The 26150-nt window shown below is 42.2% G+C and overlaps 2 protein-coding genes across 2 annotated transcripts in view; both read left to right on the forward strand.

The window, feature by feature from the left end:
* Positions 1 to 1591: 1591 nt before the first annotated feature.
* The window catches only part of LOC109414711 (serine-rich adhesin for platelets), a gene marked incomplete at its 5' end in the record, with an annotated part of 34420 nt that continues 9861 nt past the window's right edge, over positions 1592 to 26150 (forward strand). Inside the window, 3 exon segments of the mRNA XM_062844718.1 lie at positions 1592 to 1714; positions 1819 to 1876; positions 25499 to 26008. Of these exon segments, the coding sequence (XP_062700702.1) occupies positions 1592 to 1714; positions 1819 to 1876; positions 25499 to 26008 (691 nt within the window).
* On the forward strand, positions 7476 to 9144 carry LOC134284985 (uncharacterized protein K02A2.6-like). The gene has a single exon (XM_062844717.1). The coding sequence runs from the start codon at positions 7482 to 7484 to the stop codon at positions 8763 to 8765; it is 1284 nt and encodes a 427-aa protein (XP_062700701.1). The 5' UTR covers positions 7476 to 7481; the 3' UTR covers positions 8766 to 9144.

Genomic DNA, 26150 nt, shown 5'->3' on the forward strand with positions numbered 1-26150 from the left:
GGAAGAATTTCTAGAGGATTTCTGACGGAATGAAGGAAGGAGTTCCTGAAAGAATGCTAGGAGGAATGCCAAGAGGATTCCCTGGAGGTAAAAATCCTGGATGAATTCCTTGCAGAATTACTGGTGCAATTTCAGGAGGAATCCCTGGAACAATTGTTGGAGGAATTCCCCTGAGGAATTCCTGGAGGAATCTGTAGAGGAATTCCTGGATCAATATCTGCAGGACTTCCCGGTGGAATCCCTAGAGGAGTTCCTGGGGGAATTTTTGCAGGAATTTTTGATTTAATCCCAGGAAGCTCCTGAATAAATCCCAGGTGGAATCCCGGAAGTAATCTCAAAGGGAATTTCTAAGGGAATGCTTAAACAATTCCAGGATGAATACCTGTGAATACCTGGAGAAATTCTTGGAAGAATTCCTGGTGGAATCTGAAGAAGAGTTCCAGGAGGAATTTTTAAAATAATCCCTGGAGCTGTTCCTGAAAAAATCCCAGAAGGAATTCCTGAGAGAATCCTTGGAGGAATCCCTGAAAAAAAAAATTGCAGGAGGACTCCCTTAGGAAATCCCAGAAGAGATTTCAAATAGAAATCCTAGAAGAATTTCTGTAGGAAACCCTGGAAAAATGATATGAAGGAATTCATGTCTGCAGTAATTTTTGGATGAAATATTAAAAGAAATCGTTGGATAAACTCATAGAGGACTTTCATAGAATATTTTGATGGAATACCTAGTTTAATTTTTGAATAATATCTGGTAAAATTTTCTGAAAGTAGTACTGGATTCTTCAGAAATGCTTCGAATGATTCCAGTTTGAATTCTTGAAGATATGGAGAGAATATGGAGAAATTCCTAAAAAAAATCTCTGAAACGATCTAAAACAATCGCTGGTAAAATTCCTGAAAGAATCCTTGAAAAAAAAACATTGGAACAATCACTGAATGAATCTCTAAAGATATCGCAGGAGAAATTCTTCGAAGCATCTTTTTCGAAGTTTCTTTGAGAATTTTGAAGGAATTGTGAGGGGAATTCCTGATGCATTTCTTGAAACAATCACTATCGGAACCCCGCAAGACGTCCATGGAGGAATTCACGAAGGAATCCCTAGATAAATACCTGAAGAAATTACTAAAGGTGTCCCTGAAGAAATTCAAAATGATATCCCAGGTTTGTTTGCTCTTTGCATGGCGTTTGTTTGGATTGTATATACCGTTCAACGATATGTTTCTGCTTTGTTTCAATGTGGTTGTTGTATTCACATTCATACAATATTTATGTGGTCAAGAATCACCTGATCGTTAAGATAGTAATTACTTAAGAGTTAGTAATTCTACAAGACCTATCCATGTCACTCTGCAAATATCCACCCACACCCAGTTCCACATTCAATTAACCACCGTAATCTAATCGCACGTCCATAAATTTCGCCCCACCTAGACGTACCTGGACGAAGCCAACGGCAACACGCTGTTGACCCATCCTTCCTCGCCTTCATCGACGGCATCACTACCAACGGCAACAGTCCTAGACCAAGTGTCGCCCAGCAGCACAACTATCGTCGGAACGACGACGACGCCGTCGAAGACCGCGAGCACACTGGTAGCAGCCAACGAAACCCTCATCATTCAATCACCCTCGAACGATGACCTCAGCCAGAGCCTTTCCGAGTACACCGATGCGGACGAAAGCATCTCGGCCCCGACCGAACTACTCGCCGAGGTATGTAGTATGGATTGAGAATTTGCATATTTTATTTGGATATCGATATCACGATAACTATTTATACACTCGATTTTGCTCTATTTTCCCCCACATGTGTGCAGTTCTTGTCCGCGGTGATGTTACGCGATTACGTGAACGCGCTCAAATATTGCAAGCTAAGTATGTGTACACGTTGTAGGTGTAGATAATAGCCCAAGTAACCAGAAGTTCGGATAAAATAGTACTTTTAGAGCTGAGCAGCTCGTTATAGGTAGCTAGAAGGTGAACTAGAAGGTTTTAAGAGCATTTCAGGAAGCCTCCAGGGTTGTTCGCCGGATTTAGATGGCTTAAGAAGAAAATTAGGGTGTTTGGGGACCTTCAGTTAAAAAGGATTTCAGTGGGATTTAGTGGGGTGGGAGGTTTCAGCTGGTTTCATGGAGTTAAAAGCGGTCAAACTTAGATTTTAGAGAATATCAGGCGCGTTTAAGTGCGTTTTACAATAGGTTACAGATGCTTTCAGGCTACTCTACGGATGTTTATTGGTGATTTCTTTGGAGTTTCAGGTGTCTTTCGGGGACGTTCCACGAGGTTCCAAAAGGCTTCAAGGGGATTAAGGAAGTTGGGAGGTTTGAAGGCTTTTCACGAGAACATTTCTGGCAGTTTCGGTGGCGTTTCAATGAGTTACAGAGGGTTTCAGTGGAATTTGGTGGGCTCCATGCAGATTCCAGAAAGCTTCAGGAAGTTTCAGGAAATTCTAAGAGATTACAGTCAAGTTTTAGACGGTTCAGGCGCGTTTCAATGGGTTACAGGAGGTTTGCAATGGTTTCGACGGTTCTAACAGAGTTCTAACAGGGGGTTCCAGAGTTCATCAAAGGATTCAAGAGTGTTTCATGTGGTTTCGTGGGAACTCTATAGAAATACTGGCAGATTTCAGGGGCATTTCAAGGGATTTTAGGGTCACTTTATGATTGCTTCAGAATGGTGCTGGTGCCCCCATCTCTGCAGTGGCAGTCTCTTGATGCCCTGAAGTCCCATGAGATCCCTGAAATTCCGTTGAAGTCTTTATTGAAGTTATCTTCACGAAATACCATACAAGTGTAGGGAAATGTAGCTGCCATAAGGCCATTGATTCAAGTTAGAATTTCAAGAAGTTTTCTGGGATCCTAAGGAGTCGAGATTCTCAGGGGTTTTCCTGGACTCCAGGAGTTTAAAGACGGTTTCAGTAATTAGGAGTTTTAACCTCTATGAGCCGGATTGTTTCTCCTGTGCTGCCGCAACCTCGCTTGCCTCGAACACGTTTGTTATATTCGGTATAATCGCCGGGGTCATATATAGCCTCTCCGGTCTCAAAGGGCTGAAGAGATTTGAGACGTTCCAGAAGAGTTTTAGTGGGATTCCAGAAAACTTTCAGGGAGCTTTGAGGCTTTCCACAATTTCATGTGGTTTCGTGGAGTAATTGAGGATCACAGTGGTGTTTAAAGGGTTCCAGGAGCGCTTCAGGGCTGCAAAATGGTGAGTAGGCCGTCCCTATTTTTTGCAAAATTTGTAAATGTTAAAAGTTCAATTTTGCAAAACGATCGTTTGAGCTAAAAAACCATCATGCAAAAATTTGAAGTCCGTATCTCAAGACTAAGTGGTCCCCCACGGGGCCTAAGATTCTCAAAAATTGTATGGGGTCACAAAAATCATGCATTGTTTTCAACGAAAAAAATACCCTATTCTACTACAATCGATGACCCTAGTGGGACCCTAATGGGCCAAAAATGTGCTCAAAATTGCAATATCTCTTTTCGTTTCTGAGATATTGACGAAAAACTACCTAAAAATGAGCATTTTGACCATTTTCATGAGATCTCTTAGAAAATCTGCCAGATTTTGACCGATAATCCAGAAACTAAAAGAGATATTGCAATTCTGAGCACATTTTTGGGCCTTTAGGGTTCTAAAATCACCGACTGTAGTAGAATAGGGTATTTTTTTCGTCGAAAAAATTTCATGATTTCTGTGACCCCATACAATTTTTGAGAACTCCGTAGGGGACCACTTAGCCTTGAGATACGGACTTCAAATTATGGCATGATGGTTTTAGCTAAAACAATTGTTTTGAAATATTGAACTTTAAACATTTCCAAATTTTGCAAAAATAGGAACGGCCTAATGGTGAGTCGAAAAGGAGAGCGTCAAACATATCTCTGGTCCTCACAATTTCCTACCTCATGCTTCCACGGGTCAAGCGATGACAAAGACCGCCAGCTAAGAGTTGTGAGCTTAGCTGGTAGTGCAGTCTGGGCACTGTTGTCCTTCTGACTTCAGCTAGATTGAGGAGGTACATCTCGAGCGTCTGTTCACCAAGGAGGTGAGGCTCAAACAGCGACTATTTTGGTATCCAGCGGCTGAAAATGAAATTATCCTCCACCGGAAGCTATACCTAAGGTGGCAGCACCACCGCGGTGAATAGGGGACCTTAGGCCAACAACCTACTGTTTCCGAAACCCAAAAAACCGTTACAGAATCCGAAAATAAAAGATTACGAAGTGATTCGACGGCAACGACTTTTAGCGCGAAACAACGTTCAAGAATTGGAACTTGGAATGTATTAACCCTAGCCCAGCAGGGTAAACTGGCACAACTAGCCAATGAGACATGCCGTATGGAGCTTGAGATCCTAGGACTGAGCGAAGTCCGTTGGCCGAACTTTGGAGAACACAGATTGCGTCGGGTCAAATTCTGCTTTACTCTGGCCTATGAGGTGAACACGCTCCTCGCCACCGTGGAGTTGGTTTCCTGCTCAGCGCTCACGCCCACGCTGCGCTCATGAAGTGGGAACCTATTAATGAGAGGATAATTGTAGCCAGATTTAGAACACGGGTTCGAAACCTTACCATACAGTATGCGGCAGGAAAAAATGCTGTAGCAGAGCATGCCATGACTTTGGTATGCTGACAGCAAGCCTAGATTTAAGATTCATTCTATTTCCAACCTTCAAACAATAAAGATAGAACATAACAGTTGGCGACGAGAAGAAAGAAACCCTCGCAAAACCCTCATTATTTTCAAGCTCTTTTCAACCAAGCCAGCCTGAAGATGTCCAACGACGACCTCAAGAACGCTATTCTGCACCTGACCCAACTGATTTCCCACCAGCAGCAACAAATTTCTGCCCTTCAACGGACGAACGGAACGACTGACGGAAGCGAGAAAATCATTGAGTCACTGGCCAGCGGAATTCAAGAGTTCGATTTCGACCCGGATGGACCCATCTTCTTCAACGACTGGTACGCAAGGTATGAAGACGTTTTCAAAGAGGATGGACGGCGCCTCGACGACGCGGCTAAGGTCCGGCTACTTCTTCGCAAGCTAAGCGGTCCGGTGCACGAAAAATACGTCAACAGTATACTTCCCAAGCATCCCCGTGACTACAAGCTGGACGAGACGGTATCCAAGCTCAAGAAGCTCTTCGGCAGGCAGAAATCCGTTTTCCACGCTCGGTATCACTGCCTCCAATACTTCAAGAGCGAAGCGGACGATTTCACTTCATATGCGGCAATGGTGAACAAACATTGTGAAGCCTTCCAACTCTCGAAGCTCTCAAGCGATCAATTCAAGGCTTTGCGATTCATCTGTGGACTCCAATCGCCGAGAGACGCAGACATCCGTGCCAGATTGATTTCCAAGCTAGAAGCAGACGAGATAGCGACCGCAACTGAAGGAACGGCAAGCAAAGTCACGTTGGAGAATGTAGTGGAAGAATGCCATCGGATGGTGAATCTTAAGCAGGATACGCAGATGGTGTAAAGCAAGGATACCCGATGTGTCAACGCCATCGCTCGAAACCAAAAGAAGCCTTCGAAGAGGATTCCCAAAACCCCCTGCTGGAAATGTGGTGATTTTCACTACATTCGTGACTGCCCTTTCATCGATCACACTTGTGGGAAGTGCAAACGTCAAGGTCACAAGGAAGGTTACTGTTCCAGCGACAAGCCCCCCACCTCGAAGAAGCCCACAAATACAAAACCGAAGGAACAATTGAAGTCCAGGAGCATCCACATGGTACGTAACATCAGCAGTAAGCGCAAATTCGTTCCAGTTCATCTCAACGGCGTCAAGATTCAGCTCCAACACGATTCCGCATCTGACATTACCGTCATCTCGGAGCAGACATGGTACATCATCGGAAGACCAACAGCTTTCGCCACTGAAGAGCTAGCGGTATCAGCATCCGGTGATAGTCTCAAGCTTCTCACGGAAATCTGGACGGACATCACGATCGGAGACGCTACCAAGAGAGGAAGAATTTTTGTTGCTGATAACCCCGATTTGAACGTGCTTGGCATCGAAACCATGGACCTGTTCGACCTCTGGTCCATTCCGATCAACAACCTCGTAAGTTCAGTCACCCAACGGCCAGGAGATTCCGTGGAGCAGCTCAAGCGACAGTTTCCTGAAGTTTTCCAAAGCACCCTCGGCCGATGCACCAAGGCGCAGGTGAAGCTTTACGTCAAGCCAGAAGCACGTCCAATCTACTGCCCGAAGCGTCCTGTAGCCTACGCCGCAGTACCGAAAGTAGAAGCGGAGCTCCAGCGTCTCGAAGACAACGGCATAGTTTCTCCTGTTCAATTTTCTGACTGGGCAGCACCAACAGTCGTCGTACGGAAAGCAGACAACATCTCGGTTCGCATTTGTGGAGACTATTCCACCGACCTGAATGAAGCGTTGCAGTCCGACCGTCATCCGTTGCCCCATCCAGACGATATTTTCGCATATTTTCGCTGGTTGCCGTTACTTCACCCATCTCGACTTGTCAGACGCCTACCTGCAAGTTGAGGTCGAAGAAAGTTCAAGGAAACTACTTACGGTGAACACTCATCGAGGACTTTTCCAGTACAACCGTCTTCCACCTGGAGTCAAGTCGGCGCCCGGAGCGTTGCAGCGCATAATCGACAGCATGGTTGCTGGTATTCCCGGAGTCAAACCCTACCTGGACGATATCCTCATTGCTGGCCGAACCAGGGAAGAACACGACAGGTCTCTTCAAGCAGTTCTGGAACGAATACGTGAGTATGGTTTTCACCTGAAGATCGAGAAGTGCCGTTTTGCAATGCCGGAGATCCAGTTCCTCGGGCATATCGTGAACAAAGATGGCATCCGCCCCGATCCAGTGAAGACTGAAGCCATTTCTGAAATGCCCCCACCTCAAGATGTTCAGCAGCTCAGATCCTACCTCGGCGCCGTGAAATATTACGGCCGGTTTGTCAAGCAAATGAAGGAGCTCAGATCGCCCATGGACAACCTGCTCAAGAAGGACGCTCGATGGATTTGGTCGGAAGAATGTCAACAATCTTTCGACCGGTTCAAAACCATTCTCCAATCGGACCTGCTGCTGACCCATTTCGACCCTTCCAAGGAGATCATTGTTGCCGGCGACGCTTCCAAATACGGATTGGGAGCCGTTATAATGCATCGTTTCCCAACTGGAGAGGTCAAGGCCATCGCACATGCATCTCGTTCATTGACGCCAGCAGAAACCAACTACGGCCAGGTGGAGAAAGAGGCTCTGGCGCTGATTTTTGCGGTCACGAAATTCCACAAGATGTTATACGGAAGACGCTTCGTTTTGCAAACCGACCACCAACCCCTCCTCAAGATTTTTGGATCAAAAAAGGGCATCCCAGTTTACACCGCGAATAGACTGCAGCGATGGGCCCTCACTCTTTTGCTGTATGACTTCGAGATTTAGTATGTTTCTACGACGAATTTCGGCCACGCTGACGTCCTATCCCGATTGATGACATCACAACGCCGACCGGATGAGGACTACGTTATTGCTGCCGTCCACGTGGAAACCGAAATCAGAGCGATTCTCGAAGACACCCTGCGGAACCTACCAGTGACGTTCAACATGATTGCAGCCGAGTCACAGAAGGATGCGACCCTCAAGCAAGTTTCAAGTTTCGTTCAATGCGGCTGGCCGTCGAACGTGAGTCAGCTAATGGATCCTGCTGTGAAGAAATTCTACGCCCGGCGTGATGGACTCCAGCTCATCGATAACTGTGTGATGTTTGGCGACAGGATCATCGTTCCTCAGAGGTACCGCAAACAAGTTTTGAAACAGCTACATAGAGGACATCCGGGCATGGAGCGCATGAAAGCCATTGCTCGAAGCTATGTCTACTGGCCGGATGTGGATGGCGATGTGGAGCAATATGTACGTCAGTGCAGAGCCTGTGCTGATGCTGCAAAGTCACCAAGGAAAACTACTCTTGAATCTTGGCCGATTCCTACCAAACCCTGGAGCCGGATACACATTGACTACGCAGGACCGATCGACGGATTATACTACCTGGTCATTGTGGACGCCTTTTCCAAATGGCCCGAGATTTTCCGAACGCGTTCCATCACCGCCTCCTCTACAATCGAATTACTACGAGAGACGTTCGCTCGTTACGGTAATCCAAACACGTTAGTTTCGGACAACGGAACACAATTCACTTGTGAAAGCTTCAAGAACTTCTGCTGCATCAACGGAATTACGCACATCCGTACAGCCCCGTATCACCCACAGTCCAACGGGCAAGCCGAAAGATTTGTGGATTCTTTGAAGCGAGGACTGAAGAAGTTAAATGAGGGAGGAAGACCATCAACTCCAGAACATCTTCAAACCTTCCTTTCCGTGTATCGATCAACACCCAACAAAAGCTCACCCCAAATGAAGTCTCCAGCGGAAGTTTTCCTGGGAAGACCAGTTAGGACCACTCTGGATTTGCTCAAGAAACCGATTCCTGTTCCTGCAATTCCGAACGAAAAACAAAACATCCAGTGCAATAAGCGGCACGGAGCAACCCGCCGTGAATTTCAACCAGACGATATGGTGTTTGCTGAATACCATCATGGCAATCAGAAATCATGGAAACCCGGAGTTATCATCGAACGCAAAGGATCAGTAAACTACAATGTGCTCTTGGACCTTGGTAGACGACAGAGACTAATCCAGTCTCATACGAATCAGCTTCGACCACGTGCAGACAACGATCAACCGGAAGCATCAGTTCCAGACGTTCAGCTGCCTTAGGAGATCCTGATTGAAGAATTTGCAGCTACAACGATCCAGGCAGTACCAAACGATGAAGATGCTCAACCGATTCTTCCTCCGGATGCCAATGACAATTTGGACGAAAACAATGTCGTTGAACCTGATGAACAGCAATCAATTATGTCCCTGACGGATGAATCCGCTGAAGAAGATCTTCCGACTGATCAAGGTTCCTCGGAAGTAGTCAGAGAACAGCCAGCGCGCAACAGAAGACTTCCGTCGTGGTTGGCCCCATACGATATCTTCTAGGAGGGAGATGTAGCAGAGCAAGCCATGACTTTGGTATGCTGACAGCAAGCCTAGATTTAAGATTCATTCTATTTCCAACCTTCAAACAATAAAGATAGAACATAACAAATGCGAAAGTGTTTTTCAACTTCAAACCTCATTTTCGTCCATTTGACATTAACCAATCTATGTTTCAACGTTCCATGATCTATAATAGGCTAGTTTTCTGAAAAGTTAATTAAAAAATTCCCATTTTGGTCACTAACCTTTACAGGGCGGCGCCTGAAGATGAAGACAACCAGAATTTTCAAACCGCAGAAAATCGCACAGGTCGCTAAATTCGCATCTGATAAAACAAAAATTTTGATTTTCTCTACAATATCATCAAATATATGTACTTATTTCATCTGGTATGTGAAACTACATGGTTCTGGATCAGTGTGGTCTGGTTGTTCATCGAATTTGAGCTAATTTTGTTACTGTTATAGTCATTTTGTTTAATGACCATTGGGCGCGCAGTTTATTGATATCCGCTTATTAGGCCTACATTATCACATGTTAAACATCAAATATGTTCTTTTTTTTCAGTGCTAGAATGTAGTCTTTGACTGATACACTGTCATGAAAAAATAGTCATATATATCCCATATTTAGCGTGTAATAGTGCCTTGAACTTTTCGCATTTTTTCCTGCCGCACCCTGTAATCCAATGTTACGCGCCAACCGGTGCTGCCGAATTGCAGGATAAAGAGAACTGTTACAGTCAACTGAATGCTGTCGTGGACAAGATTCCGAAAGGTGATATCAAGATCCTCATGGGCGACTTCAACGCGAAGGTTGGTTCCGACAACTCGGACTATGAGCACATCATGGGACGCTATGGTCTCGGAGAAATGAGCAAAACGGAGAGCTGTTTGCAGAGTTTTGTAGCAACAATGACATAGTGATTGGGGGATCGCTTTTTCCTTATCGACCAGTGCACAAAGTGACATGATGGCGTCACGGAAAATCAAATCGACCACATCTGCATCAGCCGAAAATGGAGACGGAGTCTTCTTGATGTGCGGAACAAACGTAGCGCCGACATTGCGTCCGACCATCATCTCCTAAGGCGAGATCCGACTGCGCATTGCCAGGATCCAGCGGCAGGGGGAGAAAATCGGGCACCGGTTGAACACACACCGACTGGAAAACGCTGCGGTGAAAAGGTACTTCGCCGAGGACTTAGAGAACCGTGATGCGAATATTCCAGAAGGTGGAAGCGTAGAAGATCAATGGAGCGCCATCAAGAACGCCTTCATCGCCACCGGCGAGAATAATTTGAGTGAGCTACGCACCCGGAGAAAGCAGTGGATCACAGGGGAAGATAGAGGTGCGAAGGAACGCCAAAGCCGCGATAGAGCACGCGAAAACACAAGGAGCCAAAGCCGAAGCCCGTCAGCGCTATTCAGCTCTCGAGAAGGAAGTGAAACGCTCATGTAGACGGGACAAAAGAGCGTGGGCGGACTCCCTAGCCGACGAAGGCGAGAAAGCCGCAAACACAGGCGACATCAGTCTCCTCTACGATGTCTCACGTCGCCTTAGTGGGACTAAGATGAATGCTACGATGCCCGTGAAAGACACGCCTGGACAGTTACTGACCGACCCGTGTCGTGGCACAGTTCTCCCACAAATCTCATAAATCTCGTTTCAACATTTCTCGGACTTTATCATAAAACAATATAACTTTCCGTCATAAATTAAACACTTTCTCAGCGTGACACAAAAAACCCGAAACCTCCATCCAAATTCTTTGCCTACCAAAACATGCAGTCAGTAACGAAACCTTTTCCTTGTTTCCATAACCTTCTTAAAGTGCTTCCATATGCGCGCAATAAATTACACGCATATGCAAGACTCGAGTAGTTTACCAAACAACTCTAGCGCGTCGTTCTGCCATTCTTGTTTAACCTACCTACTTCCTATTTTCTGCTGTACTCAAAACTTAGTTCTTAAGTGTCAAGTAAAATAAAATTCATTCCTATTCGTAACTCCACACCGAGTAGTCGCGTTGTGAAGATATATCTCTGTATCCGAAGTCCGACATGCCTCATGGCTGACCGTGACGAGAGATAAGTGATTAAAGTGCGCCTTCGTATAAAATCCATGCGACAGAAGTGCAAAAGTCGTCCAAAAATAATAACCGTCAAAGTGCAGCTTAAGCTATGGGAAACGAATCGTCAACCCCGAAACCGGTGACTCACGAGCAGATCGTGAGTATCATCAACGCCAGCAACGTAAAAGAAAAAGTGCATAGTGAAAAAACCGCCAAATCGGTAGAATTAATCGCATACATTCTACTAACGGTGATATGTGTAGCCACCTTGTTCCTAGTGTATCGACTCATCGTCAAGTACGAGCGAATCAAAAATAAAAGGGTCGTTGATCGGGCAATAAGCCTAAATAACGTCACCACATCTACGGCACCAGCGCATTAATCGAAGAACAAGAACAGACAGTGGACAAAAGTACGCGAACATTTAGACGCTAAACATAGAGGGAGTCAAATTAGTGAAGAGTGAAGAAGAACGATTTAAGTGAACTGACAACATAAGACGAAATGAGTGAAAAGATGAAGATCTGGCTAAGCGTAGCAATTTTGCTAACATCATTAATAGTGGGATACCTTCTGTGGGTATTCCTAAAGGAAGAATTTAGTGACATTCACATCTTACGATGTTGAACATTTACACAACCAGAACCCGAACATAGTGCAATGCGTGTGTGTCAAACCGCTCGAGAAGCATCGGAAAGGTAGCATTGACCAAGAGCAGACTTATGCCGATGTCAGCTGAAACCGCCGCTCTTCCAGAACCAGCACATGCAGCGAAACAACAGGTGGCGATGGACACTGGCAGTAAACGATAAGTAGAACAAATCTTTATAAATCTCCTAATGTTATGCCGAAAAGGGCCATTATCGAAAAAGTAGGAATTCTACTAAAAATAGAACAGCATTTTAGAAAATCTATAAATCAAAATATTTCCAGTAATACTCTTGACGCACATTTTAATAAGGCTATCATTTTATTCGCTGAAATAGATGAGCTTCTTTTAAAAAACCAAGACGAAATTCCAGATAAAGAATTTTTTACTTTTACTAGACAATCAAGAAACGCAATAGAATATATTAAAGAAAGTGTCCGAGTTAGGAAAGTAACCAAAATTAATAATTTAAAACAAGTGGAAATGGCCACCGAAAATCCTTTTGATGCCAAGCTAGCTGCATCGGTCTTGATGCCATTCGACGGCGATGCCGAAAAACTTTCCGCTTTCATTGACGGTGTAAAATTTTTGAAAAAGGTGTATACCCAAGCACAACACGGAACGTTAAAGCTATTCCTTTTAACGAGAATTTCAGGTAAAGCCCGAGATGCATTACCTAACAATATCCAAGAGACTACTATTGATGCGATGATTGATCTCATCAAATCTGCCTGTGAAAGTAAAACTACTGCAGAACAGATATTGGCAAAAATTAAATCAGTCAAACGCGGATTGTCAAAACAACAATATTGTCAAGAAGTGGAAATTCTTTGCAATAAGCTTACCAATATTTACGTGAGAGAGAATGTTCCTCACGCGACCGCTAAAAAGTTAGCCACCAAAGCAGGTTTGGAAACTTTGATTAACAGTACATCTAACGAGACAGAAAAAATAATACTGCAAGCAGGAACATTTTCGACAATCGAAGAGGCAATCCAGAAAGTAAATGAGCTACCGGATAGTGTCGAGTCCAGTAACAGCATGAATCGTGTATTCCACGTAAATTCAAAAAGAATCATGCAAAAACGACAAACTCAGAACCGAGGGAACTATAATGTTGCTCCTCGTGGTTCCCATCAAAGTAATCAGCGTTACGGATCATACCCGATACGTTTTAATAACAATCAAAGTAGACCGTTCCCAAATAACAACAACTACCGTTACCGAACAGACAACCGTGGTCATGCACGCGGTTATCCGCGACAATTTAACAGAATATATTTTGCTGACAATCAATCGAGCTCACCAATGCAAAACGTTTTTCCCAATCCGCCCCCGGGCGTGCAAAGCCAAGGTCAGCATTTCGCAAACGCTAATACAGTACAACCACCGAATATGACTCAACCAAATCAACCTTTTTTTGGAACAGTAGGGCAGTATACACAATCAATGTAGCTGCCTCCAATTTCATTAATGTGCCAATTAGCGTATCTAATAAAAACTGTTCGTTCCTGGTAGATTCAGGAGCAGACATTTCATTATTGAAAACACGATGTATCTCACGTCCAATATCAATTAATCAAAATAATACTTGCGTTTTACGCGGAATAACACCCGGTGAAGCTACTTGCAGAGGAACAATCAATTGTTTTTCTTATATACAAAATACAGCTGTGAATAGCCTGTTTCATCTGATAGAAGACGATTTCCCGATACCAACTGACGGTATACTGGGAAGAGATTTCCTTACTACATACCGATGTGAAATAAATTACGATACGTGGATTTTAGCAGCATACGTAAATAACATCCGACTTGAAATCCCAATTTGCAATAATCTAAATGGGTCTGCGTGGATACCAGCTAGATCTGAAGTATTTAGATTGATAAACAATTTTAATGTTCATGGAGATGTCATAATTAATTCCGCTGAGCTTGCACCAGGCGTGTTTTGTGCCAACGCCATTGTGAATAGTTCCGCACCTTATGCTAAAATTATAAACACTAATGAATATCCTGTGCAACTTGCAAATTTTAATTTAAAAACTTCCAATCTTAACGACTTTTACATAGCTAAAATTGACTGTAATAATACAGATAGAATCGAAAAATTGAATGCAGAACTAAATTTTAACGATATACCTGCATCCGCCAAACAATCTTTACAACAATTATGTCACGAATACAATGATATATTTAGTTTAAAGGATGATTTATTAACGTGTAACAATTTTTATCAACAAAAAATTAGCCTAAAAGATAAATCACCGGTATACATTAAAAACTACCGGAATGCACAGTGTCACAAGGAAGAAATCTGTCGTCAAGTAGATAATTTAATTGCAAACGATATAATTGAACCTTCGGTGTCTAGTTACAACTCACCATTATTACTTGTTCCCAAGAAGTCAACTACTTCCGAAAAGAAATGGAGATTAGTAGTTGATTTTCGTCAATTGAACAAAAAATTGCTTGCGGATAAATTTCCTCTTCCAAGGATTGACGATATTCTCGATCAACTTGGCAGAGCCAAATATTTTTCGACGCTTGATCTCATGTCAGGTTTTCACCAGATTGAGATCGAAAAAAATTCCAGAGAGTTCACCGCGTTCTCGTTGCAGGAACGTGGACATTTTCAGTATAAAAGATTGCCGTTTGGACTAAATATAAGCCCAAACAGTTTCCAACGAATGATGTCAATAGCACTCAGTGGCTTGAGTCCCGAGTGTGCATTCTTGTACATTGACGATGTTATTGTCGTAGGTTGTTCAATTGAACACCATCTGAAAAACTTGAGGAATGTTTTCGAATGTTTCAGGCAAAGAAACCTGAAACTGAACCCTTCAAAATGTAATTTTTTCAAAGCAGAAGTTACATTTCTAGGTCATAAAATCACTGATAAAGGTATCTTGCCTGATAATTCAAAATTTGATGTAATAAAAAATTACCCACAACCTCAAAACGCAGACCAAGTTCGAAGTTTTGTAGCCATGTGTAATTATTACAGGAGATTTATTCCTGGTTTTGTAAATATTTGTTGTCCTTTGAACAAATTATTAAGAAAAAATACAGTTTTTGTGTGGTCAGAACAATGCAAGTCCGCCTTTGAAACATTAAAGACTATGCTACTTTCACCACAAATATTACAGTATCCAGATTATCAAAAACCATTTATATTGACTACAGACGCATCAGATTTCGCTTGCGGGGCAGTTTTGTCCCAAATGCATGGAAGCAATGATCTACCTGTTTCTTTCGCCAGTCGCGCGTTTACAAAAGGCGAAGCAAATAAGCACATCATTGAGAAAGAATTAGCCGCTATTCACTGGGCTATCATGCATTATCAACCCTACTTATTAGGTCGTAAATTTTTGGTGCGTACTGATCACCGACCGTTAGTTTACCTCTTTGGAATGAAGAACCCTTCTTCAAAGTTGACGCGAATGAGGATTGATCTCGAAGAATTCGACTTTGAAGTAGAGTTCGTCCCAGGTAAAAGTAACGTTGTGGCTGACGCATTGTCTAGAATTAATATTACATCAGATAAATTAAAGTCAATTAACATTTTACAAGTACAGACCAGGTCAATGCTACGCAAACCTTGTTTAGTCAACAATAACATACAAAGCAGATTACCGGAGCCTGATCAACTCCACGTGTATGAAGCAGTTAGCAATGAACAAATACATAAACAAAAAAAATTGCAATTTTCATTACATCAAAATAAAAATAAATCAACTATGGCAATTCTTCTCGAAAAAAATTTCAAAACGAGTCTAACTCTAGCGTTAGGTCTCACAATTAACAATGTTAACTTGCCAGAAATATTTAAGCTGATTGAAAAGGGTACCCTACAATTAATGAAACAAAATAAAATCGAAAATGAGTGTATTGCTATTTCGACTAGCGATACCATATTTAATTATATAAGTATCAATGATTTCAAAACAATAGGAAATCAAGTTTTGAAAAATATTAAAATTATCATTTATCATCCTCCTAGAAAAATAAACAACCCAAACGAAATTCAAGCTATTTTACAACATTACCATAGTACACCAATCGGAGGTCATGTTGGTATTAACCGATTGTACAAAAAATTGAAAAATTTATATATTTGGTCAAATATGAAATATTTAGTTACTAAATATGTCAAATCCTGCGAAATTTGTAAAAGGAACAAACATTTTTCGTCGGTTCAAAGTAAAATGATAAAAACTTCAACTCCATGCAAATCATTCGACATAGTTGCAATAGATACGATTGGACCATTCACAATGAGTAGCAAAGGAAACAGATACGCAGTTACTATACAATGCGATCTGAGTAAATACGTCATAGCTATACCTGTTCCGGATAAATCAGCTGACACGATTGCCAGAGCAGTAGTGGAAGGATGTATTTTGATATACGGACCAATGAAAGCAATTCGAACAGATCAAGGTACAGAGTACAAAGGTATCTTTGAATCAGTTTGTAAACTGCTCAATATCGATCGCATTCTAGCAACAGCATATCACCCACAAACTTTGGGAGCGTTGGAAAGGAATCACAGATGTTTAAACGAATATCTGAGAATCTTTGTCAACGATCTTAAAGATAATTGGGATGAATGGTTATCTTTTTACTGTTTTAGTTATAATACTACTCCCAACTCGGAACACAATTACAGCCCTTTTGAAATAGTATTTGGAAAGCCCGTAAATACATTTGATCAGATAAATCTAGACCAAATCACTCCTATTTATAACCACGACTCATACGTAAATGAAATAAGATATAAACTACAGTTTATACACAATGAAATCCTAAGAAAAATCGAGAATGTCAAACTATCAAGAACAGAAGAAGCAAATAAAGATGTAACACCAACAAAATTGAGCATTGGAGATAAAGTGTATTTAAAATTGGAAAATAGAAGAAAATTAGATATTGTACAAGATGGTCCCTATATAATAATAGATCTAGATGAATCAAATGCTACTATAAAACATCAAACAACTGCTAATATTTTGAAAGTCCATCGAACAAGATTAATTAAGCAAAAATCCTGAAAAATCAAGAATAACAGAATGCTAAAACGACCGCATAAAGCCTATAATTTGTCTCAAAATTTAGAATGGTTACACCATTCTTCCTAAGGAGGGAGGTGTCGTGGCACAGTTCTCCCACAAATCTCATAAATCTCGTTTCAACATTTCTCGGACTTTATCATAAAACAATATAACTTTCCGTCATAAATTAAACACTTTCTCAGCGTGACACAAAAAACCCGAAACCTCCATCCAAATTCTTTGCCTACCAAAACATGCAGTCAGTAACGAAACCTTTTCCTTGTTTCCATAACCTTCTTAAAGTGCTTCCATATGCGCGCAATAAATTACACGCATATGCAAGACTCGAGTAGTTTACCAAACAACTCTAGCGCGTCGTTCTGCCATTCTTGTTTAACCTACCTACTTCCTATTTTCTGCTGTACTCAAAACTTAGTTCTTAAGTGTCAAGTAAAATAAAATTCATTCCTATTCGTAACTCCACACCGAGTAGTCGCGTTGTGAAGATATATCTCTGTATCCGAAGTCCGACATGCCTCACCCGGCTGACCAGTAAAAACGCTGGTTCGAGCACTTTGGAAACCTTTTTCAAGTGTCGGTCACGCCATCAACACCTCAGCATGATCCGCGAAGGGTTCAACGCATTACCCGTGTCAACACCGAAGCTCCATCAGTGCAGGAGATAGAGACAGCCATCCGTAGCATGAAATCGAACAGAGCCCCAGGGGTCGATCGCATATCAGCTGAGATGCTCAAGGCTGACCCCGTAGTATCCGTACAACTACTGCATCAATTATTCTGCAACATATAGGAAACCGCGACATTTCCGGCCGACTGAATGCAAGGCGTCTTAGTAAAGGTACCCAAAAAGAGTGACCGGACCGTATGCGATAATTGGCGTGGCATCATGGTACTGTGTATCGTTCTCAAAGTCCTCTGCAAAGTGATCCTTAACTGGATACAGGAGAAGATTGACGCAACTCTCCGACGGCAGCAAGCAGAACTCCGTGCCGGACGATCCTGTGTGGACCATATTGTCGCGCTCCGTATCACTCTGGAGCAAATCAATGAATTCCAAGAGTCTCTCTACCTGGAGTTCATTGATTACTAAAAAAGCTTTCGACCGTCTCAATCACGGAAATATGAGGGACGCCCCCAGGTGCAAAGGTCTTCCTGAGAAAATCATCGGCCTCATTGAAGCACAGTACAGGGCATTTTCGTGCCATGTCCGATCCCATTCGGGTCGTTGCTGGAGTAAGGCAAGGATGTATACTAACATCGCTACTGTTCCTCATCGTAATCCACGAGATCCTGGTAGGTAAGTGCGATTGACCGTGAACCAAATCGTGGATTGCTGGGGAAGCTCGATGATCTTGCCGATCGCTCCTCGGCGGCAGGTCTTACCATCAACAAGACCAAATCGTTGGATGTATACACGGTCAACTCTTCCAGCTTTACGGTAGCTGGGCAATCAGTGGAGAATGTTGGAAGCTTCCAATATCTTGGTAGCCAAATGGCGGCCGATGGTGCACGGTGCACGGATCAAGAAGACGAGGGTTGCTTTTGCGAGTTTAAGAAATGTATGGAAAAACAACCAGATTAGCCGACGCGCCAAAATCCGAATTTTCAACTCGAACGTGAAATCTGTGCCGCTATACGCCAGTGAAACCTGGTGTGTATCAGCGGAGAACACGCAACGGCTGCAGGTATTTATCAACAGATGCCTGCGGTACATAATTCGTGCATGGTGGGGGCTGAAAGTCTCTCAAATAAAGATAAATCAATCAATCAATCGTGCATGGTGGCCTCACATTTGGATCTCCAACGTGGAACTCCATCGTCGATGTCATCAAAAGCCGATAGCTACATAAATTCGGGAGCGAAAGTGGAGGTGGGTCGGCCACACTCTACGCAGGGGCGGAAACGACATCTGCAAGCAAGCGTTAGATTGGAACCCAGCAGGACATCGCAGCAGAGGCAGACCCAGAGGCTCATGGCGGCGCAGCCTCAATAACGAAATCAAGCAAGTCGACAGAAATATGACCTGGTCAAGGCGATGGCTGGCAATCGCCCAAGATGGAAATCTTTCAATTCGACCCTCCTGAACTACCGTGAGTGCCCAGGACTAAAAATAAAGTAAGTTTTTCGTGCCTTTGCTCCGGAAATTCATTCTAGGGAAGTGAGAATTTATGGGATTTTTACAGGATCTTTTGAATATATTCCAAAAGGAACTTCTAGAATAATCTCAATAAGAACTCCTGGAGCGAATGAGCCTTCAAATAAACGATTTGGTAAAAAAAAGAACTCCTGGAACTTCACAAAAGGACCGTCTGGAGAGGATCCCACAAAATTTTCAAAAAATTGGATTTCTAAAATTCTTTAGAAAGAAATCCTTCAAGCAATCCTGAAAATCTTACAGAATGAAGTTCAGAGAGGTTCCCAGGAAGAGCTTTAGGAGGATTTTTCAGAAGACTATGGTAGGATCTCCTAAATAAACCTCAGGAGAAATCCGAGAATAACCCCAAATGATTCCCAGAGGAACTTGTTAAGGATTTTTGTAAGAAAGACCACCCGATTCTTTTTTTTGCACGGGTCTGGTTTTTGCTATAACTCAGTCAATTTTCAACCGATTCTCATGAAATTTTGTATACATGTAGGCACGATTAGTAATATCAGTGTACAAAATTTCATGAGAATCGGTTGAACACTGACTGAGTTACGGCAAAATAACGACCCGTGCAAAAAAAGAATCGGGTGTATACGATTCTCGAAGGAACTATAGGAAGATATCTAATGAGAAATCTTGGAAAATTTCTCAAGATAGAATTTCTAGAGGGAATCCAGCAGAAGATCTTGAGGTAGTTAAAGAACTAGCATATATATGATTTCCAGAAGAAACTTTTGATGAAATCCCAGCAATTTTTTTTTAGAATTCCGGGAAGAACTTCTGCGGTTACTACAGGAAGGAATCCTTGAACAAACTCCTGGAGGAATCTCAGAAGAAACTCATGTTGGATCTTCTAATACAAATCTCAAAGCAAGTCATAGAGAACCCCCGGAGGAGTTTTTGATGGATTTTACGGAGGAACTCATGGACGCATTTCAAGAGCAACTTCTGGTAGCAACAGTTTGAGATAATTACACAGAAAGAAATCATGAAAATTAAACAGCACGTAAGTTAATCATCGACTAAAAATTATACCAGAAGCTACAAAATTACAGCCATTTATCGAGAGATGATACTGTCCCTTCAGTAATCTGCCAATCATGCGTATTGTTTACATTTTTTGAGACATATCCGCTTGAAATTTACATGCAGTAACGTAAACGAGGACAGCTACGCTCAGTCGTCTGCCTCGCTGCGGAGACTGCTCTCTCGCTCTCTGTGGCCGAAGCGGTACAACAGTTTGTTCCTTTATGGTGGAACATGTTTATCTTTGATTGCTCTCTCTTCAGCTTGGTGAGACAGCCTAAAGGGTTTAGGCGTGGACTCTCACTCGGAAGATCTGAGTTCGATTCTCGTATAAAGATTTTTTTTAAGTTTCTCTGAAAAGTCGATACTTAATTTTCACTTTTCTCTCAGCAATCAGCAGTGTAATTTTAAGATTACACATAAATTTCTATCGAACACGATGGAGGTCAATTTGTTACATCCAGTTCGTCATAAATTTACAGATTTTGTTCGTACTGTGTAGGATCTGAATATTTGCATAATCTTCACAATCCGATCTATATCATATGTAAAGGTTACAAATAGTTTTACAAATAATATTTAGTGGTATGCTAATTAATATTAAAAATACAAAAGAGGTAAAATATGTTCTACCCGGATGGTCAAGCCTTTTACGATGGATAATCGAGCCCCAGAAAATGGAGTCCGACCTGTACCCAGAATGTCCTTTACAACTCCTCCTGAAATTTGCCGAGCCATGCTTTGATACGCTCTCTTTGATCCAGGTCTTTTTCCTGCTCGGCCCCAGACGGGAACCTGCCAAAGCCCCAAGCGGCTGGCCTTTAGCCGACGGCTGCTTCCGGGGTGGGCACTCAATGCCTCTTGTGATGACCTGGATCTCAGGGTCGTTAGTTTGAGCTTGGAAAGCTAGCGGACTCCCTTCCCACGCTCTTGGCTCCAGAAAAGGAATTGCGCGGTTAAATAAAAAAGTATCTAATTCAGAAAAATTCAATATTTAATTCTAATTCAGGTTTTAATTTAGTCTCAAAATAAACAGGAAAGTAGAAAATATAGGAAATAGGTATAAATAACGAACCAATTCTGCTCGGGTAGGTCCGGCAACGCACGTGGATGGTCGTCGTGCTCGAAGCTCGATCTTGGACGGATGATCGTCTTCGGTGCTCGCTAGCCGTCGCTGTCGTCGGCGTCGTCGGTGGCGTCGTCGGTGGCGTCGGTGGTCACTGAGGTTCACGGGTAATTCACGCTAGAGTACGTCGACCCAGTCCCACGCGGCACTTCTTCCACACTAGGCACTTGGTTGTGGTCCAGGGCACTTTTCACTCCCCGGCGGTAACGTTGTGCGGTAATATACTTGCACGGAAACTTCGAGGCCGTTAAATTTCGTGGTACAGCTCACTGGCACACCGACGTAGATTTCGTCACTGTTAAAAGTTTTTTGTAATTGCGAAAAATACCCAATCAGTATGTTATTTTCTTGCTACACGAACATGTATCAAGAGGAACCACGTGCCAGCATTCATGTGCGTTAGCGTGGTGCTTTTGTTTGATCAGGTAGGCTATGATAGGGTAGGTGTCAGAATTTTCCATCATCCCGTCGTCGTCACACCACAGCATGAGCAAGAGCATAAGTAGCTTCAGCTGCTGTTTCTACGCCTGATCTACTGCAGTCCTTATCCAGAATAGTCCCAATTCAGATTCGAGCTACTCAGAGGATGTAGAAGCAGCAGCTGTAGTCGCAACGGTAGTCGCAAAAGTTATCGAGAAATGGGTTCTGGCAAAGGTGCCGAAAAGTGCTACTTTTCAGCACTCTTAAGAGTGCCGAAAAGTAATACTTTTCGGCACTTTTGTTTTAGTGAAAAAAGTAGGCCGTTTTATCATTGTAACCGCGAGTGAAAAGTAGGGGAAAATGCAACGCAATTACAAAAAGATACTTATGTGGTCTACTACGGACTGTTAATACTTTAGAATTTCGTTACCGAATAATAAGAGCTGATACATCCATGCATCGGGTTTTTATTCCAGTCGATGTCCTGGTCCCGGGATCCATGATGGGATGACGTGGCATTCATACTGAGGATGGTTGGTATCAATTGAATGGTCGTTTGGTGTCAGGGGGTATTGGATCGTGTGGATTGTGATTTTTCAATTCAAATTTTTATAGGGTTGTAAAGGGCATCTGACACCAAGGAAAAGGAGTAGGAAAGATGATAGGGATAGACTAAATTTAATTCAAATAATTTTTCAATTCATTTTCTTAAGTTCTATTTTTTATTCAATATTATTTAAGACTTTAATTATATAAACACAAATTCATTTCCATTTACTATCTACAAAATATTACATTTTGGAACCTAGTTGACAGGTTACAGCTTTCCCAAAACCCATTTAAAAACCCCTGAAATCGTCATTGAGATCATCTGTTATCTATTGCATCCCTTGTAAGATTTGTCAAAGCGTTGTTTTGACACCCCACCCCCGCTTTGCTCTATTGCTCCTTTCTGTGAACTTTCAGGAGGTGTGCAGAAACGCTCTGGATGCCGTTGCGTGATAAGCGTCAATATCAAATTATCTTATCTGCAATATAGAGCAATAAGCTAGCAAAAGAAACATCTAGAAACTTGAAAGATCCTATCAATTTCCGAAAATCGTAACCCTAGAGGCAAGTATACTATATTAACAATATAGGTCACTCTTACGATTATTTGGCGACTCCTTTTTAGTGAATGTGTCGCCATCAAGCGGCAGAAGAGGTACTACTACACACTAAGGGTCTGTGTCAATTGGCGAATTAAAATTAATTTTTACTTAAATTTGACAGTTCAACACTTAAACTTGACAGTTTTCCTAAGGAAATAATTATCGAACTGTCAAATTTAAGTGAAAATTAATTTTAATTCGCCAATTGACACAGACCCTAAATGCATGCGCCATCCAAATGACGTTTTTTTCTTTCAAGCTGTCATAATCGACTTCTTTCCACTACTCAAATTAGAAAAAAAATATTAGCTCTTCTTTAACATTTTCTGGTTGTACAGGTAGATTTGAGGTTAGGGAATCGCCACTGAATAAACGTAATAAATGGATGCTGCCTTAATAGCTCAAAGTGACCAACATAGGACTCCCTACTTAATTGGTCCCACACCCCAAATTTAACTTAACAAAGCCAAATACTTGAAGTACGATTTGACATGAACCGAAGCACATTGTGTAAAAAGAAAAGAAAACGCGAATGAACTAATCACAGATTCACTTTCTTGACTTTTGCCGTTTTTATAATCAATCGTGTATAAAGTCTTATAAAATCTAGCTTGACCTCAACATAAAATTTCTGTGTTCGATCTCACAAAAAGTTTTGATAATAAAACCCAAAATTCATCAAGGCCATGAAGTCTACGACTGACTTCCAAATTATATACGTTTCTTTACAAAGATACGTCCGAAAACGATGAGAAGACGCTTTGTCAAAGAAAACATGTTCACCTTTTTAACTCCAACCTAAAATGGATTATTGAATTAAAAGTAGTTGTCCTGGTCAACATTATACCCACGTTTTTATATGCAGTTCTATGAAAATTCTGAAAAAAAAAGTTTAAAGTTGTCTGGGTTCTCTCGTATACTTCTCTGGCCGATTTTTTATTCTTATTTTTATCAAACTTAACCTTCCAGGACGCGCGCCATCAAGCAACCGAAACTCCACCATGCCCGCACTATAAACGACAAGCGAGATTTTTTGGTGGTGTTGTACTTTTTACAACAGCGCGCGTCCTGAAGGGATAAACACAGCAGGCATCGTCGTAAAAGATATGTAAACCATTGAACGCGTAATCGAGCTCTACGAGTTTGAAAACCGCATATCCGATTGAAATTGCGACATGCAAATACCATTTTTGCAATTTCTCGTCGTAATAGGCTGTTTTACCGCATGTCAATCTGCCAGGAAAAGGCCTACTTTCCCACACTAAATTAGCAGTGTTGTAATGGTTCATTACAGCACTGATTTGCATTGCGTAATGAACCATTACAGCACTGTTTTCAGTTTTGATCAAATTCTTGATGGTTTCTGGACGCAGGTTTGAAAAAATGTGACAACTGCTCAGTATAACCTGCTATGATCAGATTTTCTTAAACATGACTATGAACATCGGTGTGCAATTTGGTGAACAATTTTTGATAAAAACTATCCTGAAGTGGTAGTTTATGAAATTGCACACCGGTGCAGAACTCGATTTTTACAGCACTCGTCGTAATTATCCAACTCGGCAAGCCTTGTTGGATAAATGTACGACTCGTGCAGTAAAAATCTTCATTCTGCACCTTGTTGCGTAAACTACTATCATCACGTTTAGTACCTTCCATAGCCCATAGGGTCTAGCTGCAACGATCGATTTTCCGAACTTCCAAGAAATATGATCAATGGTTGAATGATCTCTCGGTAAAGTCCTGGTGTAGTATGACTAGGAAAAGTACAGCATTTTGAACAACAACAATAGGGTATTTAAACCATGACAAAGGTAAGAGTCCATCAAGGCGCAGCATTGGTAAAGTTAACTTTTTTCACTTTTTAACGAGTTTTGCGCCATAGAAATACAAACGAGTCATTTCCGTACAGAAAAGTGAATTCTATTGCAGATACGTCTAGAACAAATTATTCGATTAAATTGAGGAGCTTTAATCCGATGAATGTCAGCATGGGCATCAAGAATGATGACATTAAAAGCCATTGTCAAAGAAAAATAGTAACCACCAAGGCAAAATATAAGTTAATTTTGAGGATGGAAAATTAAAATTTTGATGTTAAACGATTTCGGTGTCGTTACAAGCATTCAAATTCTTCTATGGATGTATTCCTAGATGTCATCTAATGAAATATTATTTTGTTTGCGTTTATTGTAAATCGATTATTTATTAATCGATTATTTGAGAACAAAAAACTTCGACACCCCTAATGTTTTTTTTTTCAAGAACTAAAATTGATCAAAATACAATTATTGACTTTTTCTGACAACAGGTGGTGCTGAAATCAATCGCTAACGGTGTCTCCATGTCATTGTATGTAAAAACGTGAAGTTAATATAGTTAATATAGTATATTTGCTAGTAGGACCCTAGTGGGGTCAATGACTCAGACAGGCTCGCTGAGCGTGTACTACGCCATCGTGATGCGCCTAGATTAACATCCTGGGAGGATTAAGCAGCTTTCAAGCTAGCAATAATGCACCTTGCTGGAACTTTCATGCGACGTTCCGATAAAGTTCAGCATGGGCCCCTTAAGCAGCTTCAAGGCTGCTTAAGATGATTATTGCAACTTTATGTAACTTGTAGTTACTCGTGAGCATGCTTTAGGATTTCTTTAGGGTCTCAAGAGCGTTCGGAACATTATCTAAACTTCATGTAGCTTGGAAGTGCGATTTTTATGGGAAGCAGAAGTTCTGGTTACTTGGGGCTGTAGAAGTAAAGATGTAGTTCATCAAAGAATTCCCCGTACTCGTTCTAGTTCTGCAATACGAACCGAACAACAGCACGGCCCGGGACTTCTATCCACACATCCTGTCCAAGATAGCGTTGGAGGCTAGCAACAACGGCAGCAGTGGAGCAGGTGGACCTGGCGACTTCGGAACTGACCAGCAGCAGTCGGGTGAAAGCGATGAAAACGACAACTTCAACTACAGTACCTCGTCGTCCAACTCGGACGACATCAACCTGGACGAGGTGGTCATGGTGTGCAGCAGCGAGAGCGAACAGTCATCGAACTGCAGTTCGTATCTGGATTACTCGAACAGCAGCAGCAACAGCAGTGGCGAGAGTAACAGCGGAGGCGAACTGGACGAGCAAGCGTTGAATCGGATCAACAGTAACAGTACGGAGTCGGATCAGATGCCATCGTCGCAATCGGCCACCGATAACAATACGTCGCATTCGTATTCGAGTTTACTGCTGGAGGAGGAAGAGAAGGACCTGACGCTGTCGGATATCTCCAATCTGAACATCGAGGATGATGAGAATGGTGAGTTGAAAGATTTTTCAATAGCGGAATTCCAGAATCTTTGGCAGGATTCGCTCAGAATTCTGAGCAGGATTCGCTTAGAATCCTAAGCAGCATTTGCTCAGAATCCTGAGCAGGATTCGCTCAGAATCCTAAGCAGGAT

Source organism: Aedes albopictus, chromosome 1 (genome assembly GCF_035046485.1).
Source record: "Aedes albopictus strain Foshan chromosome 1, AalbF5, whole genome shotgun sequence".
Lineage (NCBI taxonomy): Eukaryota > Metazoa > Arthropoda > Insecta > Diptera > Culicidae > Aedes > Aedes albopictus.